At 42.6% G+C, this 10,081-nt stretch overlaps 1 protein-coding gene across 1 annotated transcript in view; it reads right to left on the reverse strand.

The window, feature by feature from the left end:
• The window catches only part of LOC146706654 (voltage-dependent calcium channel subunit alpha-2/delta-4-like), a 92,950-nt gene extending 86,159 nt beyond the window's left edge, over positions 1-6,791 (reverse strand). Inside the window, exon 1 of the mRNA XM_085464861.1 lies at positions 6,206-6,791. Within this exon, the coding sequence (XP_085320987.1) occupies positions 6,206-6,333 (128 nt within the window). The 5' untranslated portion in view covers positions 6,334-6,791. The remainder of the gene's footprint in view (positions 1-6,205) is intronic.
• Positions 6,792-10,081: the final 3,290 nt, after the last annotated feature.

Genomic DNA, 10,081 nt, shown 5'->3' on the forward strand with positions numbered 1-10,081 from the left:
GTTGTGCAAACCAATTGTTCCAGCAGCTGTCTGGGTGGCTGGTCTCAGACGATCTTGGAGGTGAACCTGCTGGATGTGGAGGTCCTGGGCTGGTGTGGTTACACGAGGTCTGCGGTTGTGAGGCCGGTTGGATGTGCTGCCATATTCTCTGAAACGCCTGTGGAGACGGCTTATGGTTGAGAAATGAACATTCAATGCACGGGCGACAGATCTGGTTGACATTCCTGCTGTCAGCATGCCAATTGCACGCTCCCTCATTGCTTGTGGCATCTGTGGCATTTTGCTGTGAGACAAAACTGCACATTCCAGGGTTTTGTTGTGGGCAGTCTGAGGTACACCTGTGCACTACTCATGATGTCAGATCAGCATCCTGATGTGGCACACCTGTGAGGTGGGATGGATTATCTCAATATAGCAGATGTGCCCACTACCACACATTTGGACTGATTTGTGACCACTGTTTGGGAGGGATGGTTATATTGTGGAATGAATTTTAGGTCTCTACGTCCATCCCATGGGGAATGGGAGCAAAAACAAAAGTGTTGCGTTTATATTTTTGTTCAGTGTATATATGAGCAACTCTCAGCGGCAAAGAGCTGCCAAAACTGTAGTTTGTTAAAACTCCCGATGCCATCAGTGATCATGTGATTTAAGTGCTCGATGCTTTGCCCTTTTTTCTTAGATTTTTATCTGTTTTTTCTTTAATCCCGGAACTCTTGACAGTATAAAATTTTAAAAATAACAATAATTTTGTTTGAATCATGTTTACCCATGTAAGGAACTCTTCTCTCCATTTTCTCTTTACTCTTTTACACATCAAAAATGGCAGATTTTGACCACCATGAATAGAATAGAAATTTGACCCCGGAACATGTTATCAGTAGGCTGGCTGGATAACATCTTATAGTTACGTATTTTAAAATGTAATAGTCAGCAGAACAACCCAAATAATTCAATCTGATCTCAGAGAGATGATGAACACTGCTGGAAGACTGAGCTGGAGTCATGGTAGGCACTGGTTTGCTTGTGTTTCTGTCTCGCTCCTGTTTTCTTTCTCAGGCCTTGGCTGGGTTGGGCAGGTGGAGCTCTACCTTTGGGTGGAGTTGCCACCATCTCCTGCACACCAGCAGGAGATGGTGGCACACCTGTTGCTTATTTTCCTGTCTCCAAGTATTTAAGAACCAGCTCACACATCCAGTCTTTGCCCAATTGTCTTTTTTTCAGTGTGGTATTCAAACCCTTCCTTGTGACCTTCCCTGGGTGTTTGGCACCCTCCTGGACCTTACCAACAACCCTCACGTGTAAGCCTGCACCTTCAGTCCTTACTTCTCCCGAACCCAGCCTTCTGGATCTAATACTGCTCTCCTCTCTCCTAGTGAACCTTCGTCTAACTGCATCTCCGGAAACTCAGGAATTCCGCTTTTGCCAGTGTCCTCTATCCTAGAGAAATTCCCCCATGGAAGTTATTCTGTGTTTTAAAATCAGTGCTTCTTGTAAACAATAAAAGTCTTGAGTTTGATCAGTTCAGCCTCTTTCTGGTTGTGCATTAGAGTCCACTATGCCTTTGGTGTTCATGCCTTGATAAGCGTCTGCCTTTAGTTTTCCAAACTGTTTAACTTAAAGCAGCAATCCTTGATGAATCTCTCTGTCCTTCAGCTCTCTGCAGATTTACGTTTTACTTTAGTTGCTGTATTTAATCCTTTATTTGCTGCCTTTGAAACACTTCAGTCGCTCATTCTGTCCTCCTTCAACACATGCTTGAATCTTCTGAGGTCTTTCCCTTTTCCTCCTGCCTGGCAGCTTTATCTACATGATCCTTTTTCCATCGTATCCACTATCCCTCCTCTGCACATATCCAAACCATCTCAGCCCCAACTCTTCAACTTTGTCTCTAACCTGAGCTGTCCTGCAGATATACTCATTTCTAAGCCTGTCCATCCAAGTGACTCCCAAGAAAAATCTTACCATTTCATCTCTGCCCCCTCTATCTCCACCTTCTGTGTTTTTGTCAGCACCCTTGTGTTCCAAATCATTTGACTGATATCATTGATCGAAACTATAAACTTCATTTAAGGCAGCACGGTGGCACGGTGGTTAGCACTGTTGCCGCACAGCAAGAAGGTCCTGAGTTCAATTCCAACATCAGGCCGGGGTCTTTCTGTGTGGAGTTTGCATGTTCTCCCCGTGTTTGCGTGGGTTCCCTCCGGGTACTCCGGCTTCCTCCCACCGTCCAAAGACATGCAGCTTGTGGGGATAGGTTAATTGATTAATCCAAATTGCCACTAGGTGTGAATGTGCGAGTGAGTGCGAATGGTTGTCTGTCCCTGTGTGTTGGCCCTGCGACGGACTGGCGACCTGTCCAGGGTGTACCCTGCCTCTCGCCCTATGACAGCTGGGATAGGCTCCAGCGCCCCCCGCGACCCTGAAAAGGATAAGCGGAAGCGAATGGATGGATGGATAAACTTCATTTATTCAACACTCCTCCCAGAGCTTCGCACTGAACAGGTAGCAATGATTACTCTGACATTTTTCTACCTGTTATAACATAAAAATGTTTTCATTTTCGATACAAATTGTGCCAGGTCTGAAAAAATAAATAATAAATGAATCACCTACACTGCCTATAAACGTAAAATGTCACATGTCAAACATCTGGGAGATGTCAATAACAAAGAATGGGTAGTGCTCATTACATCCCTGTAAACTCATCTGTCCCGAGTTTCCTTGTTTTTCTGACACATTGTTTAAAACATCATAATTTTACTTACTAGCCTTTTCCAAAAAAATAAATAAATAAAAATGTAAAAATACATTAAAATAAGTACTGCCAGGCATGGGAGCCTTTAAACTCTAAATAAGAATGTTAAAGTGTATTTCATGTGTTCAGAGGTATGAATGGAAGCAACTGAGATACTGGGTTGGTATTCCTGCTACTGAAAGTCTGATTGTATGGGTCATGAACTCCAGGCAATGTTGGCAAAACCAGGTCGGTCCAAAAAAGAACTAGAAGCATGCTCTTCGGTTCAGGTCTGTCCACGCCATACCGCTGTGCAGTTACTGGACAGTTACTTGTTCTCGCCTGCGTCGATGTTGGGTAACGTGTAGAAATGTTCTGGGCTGCAGTCCACCTGTGAAAACAGCTTCCAGTATAAGTCTGAGGGGGCAGAGCCCTATAGAGCAATTTATTTTCTCACATTTAGAGTTCTAACAGTACCAGCTGATCACTTTATATTCACTGTTAGGTTTAACAGTCCTAAAATGCTGCAGCATATATGAAAGCAACGGTCTCCCATCCGTCTCCAATTCAATCTAAAAATGCTCCCAAAATAAATCCTCCATCAAGATCACCTCTGAAGTCTATTCAGCTAATCCCCTGTGCCGAGGGTGATCTGCCCAGCAGACTGACTGACAGAAAATACACAGCCATCATTTCATTTCACAACCAGGTCAAAGGTCAGCAGTCCAGACAGCGACCTGGAGCGATGTCAAAGTTTTTTTTTAACTGCTTATCTAACTCATCGTGGTGATGTATGGCAAAAAAATCGGGTTAATGTACTGTCTAATACAGCCGATAAGACAGCTTTATGATTAAGCCTGGAGACAAGCTACAGTTAACTGTACACTATGCAGCACTTGCATTAAATACTTGTTTTATTGCTTTATATTAAGTGTTTATAACACAACCAAAAGAATAAGACTTTCCTCTAGTTTCTTGGCTGCTTCTAACAGCCTGTAGACTGTGTGCAGGTTGGGTTCAAGGCACAAGACTTTTATACTCGCTCCTGCCTCTGTGAACCTCATCTGCCATCTTATAGAATCACAGTTAGCAATACTAGCTCATATCAGCCAACAGACACCATTAATCACCAACATCAACAAACGAGCCGCTCCCACATATGAAACACAAACTTTACAAAAGGGGCAAAAAAACAATCAGTTTAATCTAGTGAAGCACTTTTGGTCAAGTGGTAATGTGACCAGTAATGAGGCAGAACTGGTCACTACATCAGCACAGCATCTTCCTACTTTGATCCATGCATGGGTGTATGAGCAAGCAACCAAGCAGCAGCAGGCTGGTAAAAGGTGACAACTACAACTATCTGGATGAAAAACAAAACATTCAATAGATCGATACTTTACATGCAAAATAAAATAAAATATTATTATTGTGTGTGAAATACATGCCTGATCTTCTACATCAGAACTGCCAGTGAAAGTGAACTCTGCAGCTTCTTATTTCATTTTGTTGATGCTGCCATCTGTGACAGCCTGCTTGAAAGTCTGACAGTATCGCGTTACCTCAGTTACTGCTCACTGAGTGTCACTGGTACAAAGTCCTGCCTCTTTAGCTCTGCATGTCACAGCGGCTGAGGTGGATTTGCATGGGTTTAGGTGCATTTGTAGCCAGGTGACGTGGCCCTGTTTGTCCAGGCCTATGGCGGTTTGGTGGAGAATGTGGGTCAGGCTTGGAAAGGTGACCGTGGCCAGCGAGCCATGCTGGCCCACAGATGGTGATGCGGAGGGAGCGTGTGAGGAAGCTGTAGCCGTGCAGGACTGCAGCTGCAGGGAGCTGCTGCTCTCTAACTGCCTCACAGATTCATGATAATGAGCTTCAACGGCAGCAAAACAGACAACACAAAACCACAAACATGTTGGGTAGATAAACACACTGCAAGAGCTTTGCATGTCACAAACAGTACATAAGAGACAAGCAAAGTTGCTACAATTTTAATGAGCTTGAAAATCAATATTTGGTACGACCAGCTTTATTCTTCAACAGCCTGAACTCTCTTAGGCAGCTTTCTTATATATTTCCTTAAGTAGTCTTCAGGAATTGTTTTCTGAAGGGTGTTCAAAGCTCTTTGGATGTTGGCTGCCTATTTTCAGGCTCTCTTGAGGTCCAGACCCTGCGGAGGCCAATCCATGGCTTAAAGTGTGTTTTTCTATCCAGGTGTTTTTATTGCGCTGGCAGTGTTTGGAATAATTGTCATAATAAAAAAATGAAGCCACTGTCAATCAGACACTTTCCAGATTGTGTTGGTCGATCAAAATCTGTGTTCTCCATAAATTCTGGAAAGATCTCAGACACCACTGACTGAAACGCGGCCCCAAACCAAACAAAGCCTCCAGCATGTTTTACAGATGTAGACAATCAGTCTTGCAGTTCTCTCCTGACCTCCTCTGCACATATTAACAATAATTTAAACCAGAAAGTCAAAATCAGAAAAAAAATCAGGGGATAGAAGTCTACCATAGTGGAGATTATTCGTATGATGAAAAATGTACTGGAAACCCTCGATTCATCCATATTGTCCTGCTCACCTGGGTTGCAGGATCAACAATCAATGCAGAAATTCCCAAACCTTTTCAAGCTGCTGAAAAGTCAGTTGAAAGGCAGAGTCCTGGTTCTGCCCTGGATATGTCTGAAACTTCTCACCTAGGACCCACCCAATTAGCATCCTAGTCAGATGTCTGAACCTTCTCCAATCACTTCTTCCAAAGTAGTTCTATTATGAGCTCCTCAACCTCTCTCCAAGAGTGAGACCAGGCATTTTCCAAAGAAGGTTATTTCCGCTCCTTGCTCATTTTTCCAGTTGCCTCCCACAGGTCCCACACACAGAGGAGAGCAGGGACATGTAGTCAAAAATGTGCAATGCAATGTATTTCTTATTTTAACAAAAGAAAAACTTTATAAACCACACAAAAAACCTAAACAGCTTAGAACCTAATAGCAAAGTAACTGTTTTTTTGGCCAAACTGGATGCTGTACTCCAGTTCGTGTGACCCATGTTGAACAGCTGAGTTAAAATAAGCTTTTGGGTTTCCTAAATCTGAGTTTTTAGAAGTGTTACATCACTTTTAACTGTCACACCTGCAAAAATCAAAGACAGTGGAGAGCAAATTTCAGGGAGTCCTGAGGGAAAACAGCCTGCTGAAACACAGTTATTCTCTCGGGACTTCCATAAAAGCGCAGTGCACTCTGGGAGTTGACTATCAGAAGCTGGAATAAGCCCATTCAGGACTATTTTCTACAAGCTACACGCTTACTATATTCTATATGCGTTCATATTAACATGTCAGTCATGTTACCATAACTGCGAATGACATTCAACTTTCCCATCCATAGGTTTCTAACGATATCTACAGTCTTACAATAATGCAGGCCCTCTGCAGAGGTTATGAGACGTAAACATTGTGCACTTACGTCTCAGGTGGGATCTTCATCTGAGCCTCAGCTGTGATCAAAAGGCAAAAAATTCCCATTAGCCTCAAGAGGGTCCTCATTCCCAAAACATTAATGCTGTCCATCCTGTATCCCTGAAGTCCGGACATGGAGCTCCTTTAAAGAGACTTTAAAGGAAGATTCTCAAACTGGGAGAAGCTCTGAATGTTCAAGAAGATGATAAAGAGTTTGTAGGAAACGGTTTCCTCATGTTGGCTAAAGACAGGAAACGGTGACATTTATAGTTACAGACTTTTGACCCTGAACTCTTTCCATCACGTCTGAATAAACTGGTCCTGCTGCCAGCATCTTCTCTGTTTGCTTCAGCCTCTCATCTTCATCAGAGCAACTTCTAAAAGATCCAGAGAAACTCAAAGTCATTGCACACCCAGACAAAGAGTTAAAAATCCATCCTACTGTCCACAGGAAAGACTACTGTAGCAAGTTCCTCCAGGTTACTCCTTATGGAACCAGGAACAGTGAGTGGGTTCATTTCACCACCTTGCAGATATTAAAGAAAACATAAAGCTGGTTGTCTGCAGTAGACACTGCAGCCACTTGCCTTCCCTGTCGCCCAATTTGTGGTGTAATCCACTTGGATTAAAAACTCCTCTTCCTCGTGGAAGAGAGTGTCACAGAGAGAGAGAGAGAGAGAGAGAGAGAGAGAGAGAGAGAGAGAGAGAGAGAGAGAGATGAGTGGGGAGGGATTGGAGCAGGGGATTGGATGCAGGCTCTGTTTTATCAGAGAGGATTAGAGCAATTTCTGGAGACAGACTCCCCAGCAACCAATCGCAGCTGCTGTAGAGAGAGAAAAAGAAGAAAAAAAAAGCACAGGCTCAGTTTGGCTGCTCAAAGAGAGAAAGGGAGAGAGAGAGCAGCTAACAAGACATAATGCCCCAACACACACACACTCAGATAATCAGCTGACTGACAAAAACCCACACACTCAAGCATTCACATAAATTACATTTTATTGACACTCTTTAAAGTCATGAAGCTAAACCAGACACACACAAAGAGACACACAGTCCAAGGTTTCACTCTACTATCTGATCCAGATCCACCAAGACTTTAAACCTTCAGTAAGCTGATAAAAACCCACTTAGAGGTAAAGCTGCTGACCAATTACGGCTCACCATTATCTCACCATCGTCATCCCAACCCATCAACAACATTATCTCCACAACTGGAAAAGACAAAAAGAGGTGCAAATGTTACACTGAAAACAGGGGGGAAAGAATCACGAGAGTGATTATGACTTGCGTCTCTCATGCAGTCGTTTATTGCAGTGAGGAGAACTCGCAAAAGCTCCCTAGTAGGGATGGGTATCGAAAACCGGTTCTTGTTGAGAACCGGTTCCCACTGTTTCTGTTCCTTGGAATTGTTTGCCATTTTTGCAAACGATTCCCTTATCGAGTCCAGTCGCCCCGAATGACGTCACCACGTTGCGGAGCGTCATTTACCTGGCAGGAAACACGGCGCCTAAGCGGCTCAAACGCTCAAAAGTTTGATTATACTTTATGAGAACGGATGACAACAGGGCAACTTGCAAAGTAGATATTTCATTTAAGGGAGGAAACACTACGAATATGCAAAAGCATTTGCTCACAAAACACGCGATGACCGTAAATGAATGTCGTGTTTTTAATTCGCTCCTGACTCGTGAATCTCAGCCCAGCAGCAGCGGTAACGTTTGCACGTCCTCTCCCGTTAATGCGGCAGGTAAATAATCAACAACAGTGCATATTATGTTAGTGCGATCTGCCTTATTACAAAACCTGCCATTACTGTGCATTTAGTGACCATGATGAGAGAGACAGAGTCTGGCTCAGATGCTGGCAGTTCTCACTGCAGTCTACCGGTAGCGTCTCCTTTCAGGCCAGGATAGACGAATGTCACCGAGCAGTGACTAAGTTTGTGGTCAAAGCCTTGCACCCATTTGCCACAGCAGATGCCCCCGATTTTCGCTAAGTGAATGTGTTTAATTGTAGGCAGGGACATTACTGGATATTCTTGTGTAATTGCCACAGAACAATTTATGTTATACTTTGTTATTGCTACAAAAGAATATTTATTTTATTATTTTACATTTACAATTTTTTTTCCTGGGGAACCTGTGACACCCCATTGAAGAGCCATAGGCTGGATCTCTTAAGATCTCACTGTTGGGTTTGTAAGGCCATGTTACTCCTAAATTTCTATCTTGTTCAAAGAGAAGATATAAAACAAAGTTCTGAGCTAATCGACCTTAGTGTTCTCCTTCTTAAAAAAAAAAGAATCGATAAAGAATCGAATCATTAAAAAGAATCGAAAATGGAATCGTGAAAATCTTATCAATACCCATCCCTACTCCCTAGTGGAGAATAGAGACGCTACTAATCGATCCCAGAAAAGGCTTACTAGCCGACCAGTGATGTATAGATTGCAGTTCTCTTAAATAACATGAAATCCATTAATATAACATGAAAAATAATAACCTCTTAACCATTTTCTTACCATATTTACATTATTTTTGTCCTTATATCAACTGATATAAATTAGTACTAACTGAACCCTTTTATATTCAGTAATCCTTCAACCTGTCACACTCTCCCCCACTCAAAAAATGTGGTGTGGTGACGCTGAGCTGAGTCGTTTTTGCAGCCCCTGATGATCTCTGGCTGGCCTCAGGAAACATGCGCTAAAACACAGCTACCAGTTCACCTCAATAGCAACACCTTCCTCACTGCAGTTTGCCTGGGTTGTATGGGGGGATTTGGCTGGCTTGGACTACGATGTGCAGATTGTGGACACCAGACATCTAAGCAGCTATCCCAGTGGTGCCTCCAAATGTTACACCCCTGAAAACAGGGGGAAAAGAATCATGAGAGTGATTATGACTGCGTCTCTCATGCAGTCGTTTATTGCAGTGAAAATGAACAGAAATGTTTCACATTTTGTACTGCTTAATGTCACATGGTGGAAGGAAAAGCTAAATAATAAACCAAAATAATAAAGTGCTTACTATACATATACCTGAACAGGTTTTCCAACAAAATGGCTGACAGTAGTGGTGTTTTTAGCTCCTGACGTTAACCAGGCGAGAAATTTGGGTGTAGTGATGGATGCAGACCTAAACCAAAAACACATTAGGACAATAACAAAATCAGCTTACTATCACCTCAAGAATATTTCAAGGATAAAAGATCTGATGTCTCAACAGGACCTGGAAAAACTAGTCCATGCATTCATCTTTAGTAGGCTTGATTACTGTAACAGCATCTTTACAGGTCTACCTAAAAAAATCAGTCAGACAACTACAGCTCATTCAGAACTCTGCTGCTCGAGTCCTCACTAAGACCAAAAAAGTGGACCACATCAGTCCAGCTCTGAGGTCCTTACACTGGCTGCCTGTCCGTCAGAGGATAGACTTTAAAGTTCTGATGCTGGTCTCTAAAGCTCTGAATGGTTTAGGACCAAAATACATCAGTGACCTCCTGACCCAGTATGAACCTTCCAGATCCCTCAGGTCATCTGGATCCGGTCTTTTATCAGTTCCCAGAGTCAGAACCAGACACGGAGAAGCTGCATTCAGCTTTTATGCTCCTTATATCTGGAACAAACTCCCAGAAAGCCTCAGATCAGCTGAAACACTCAGTTTATTTAAATCCAGGTTGAAGACTCACCTGTTCTCAGCTGCATTTGAATAAAACGCCAAATCCACACTTTAAGCTTAAATTTCAAAACTTACATTTTAACTACTGATTTTATCTACTGTTCTGATTTTATCTGTTTTGATTTTATATACTGTTTTTTTTAATCAATTTAAAATCATGCTTTTTATTTGTTTTCTAATGTCTCTGTAAAGCACTTTGAATC

This window comes from Copadichromis virginalis, linkage group LG7 (genome assembly GCF_057382275.1).
Source record: "Copadichromis virginalis isolate Kocher_CV1m ecotype Utaka linkage group LG7, C_Virginalis_male_GT1.1, whole genome shotgun sequence".
Classification (NCBI taxonomy): domain Eukaryota; kingdom Metazoa; phylum Chordata; class Actinopteri; order Cichliformes; family Cichlidae; genus Copadichromis; species Copadichromis virginalis.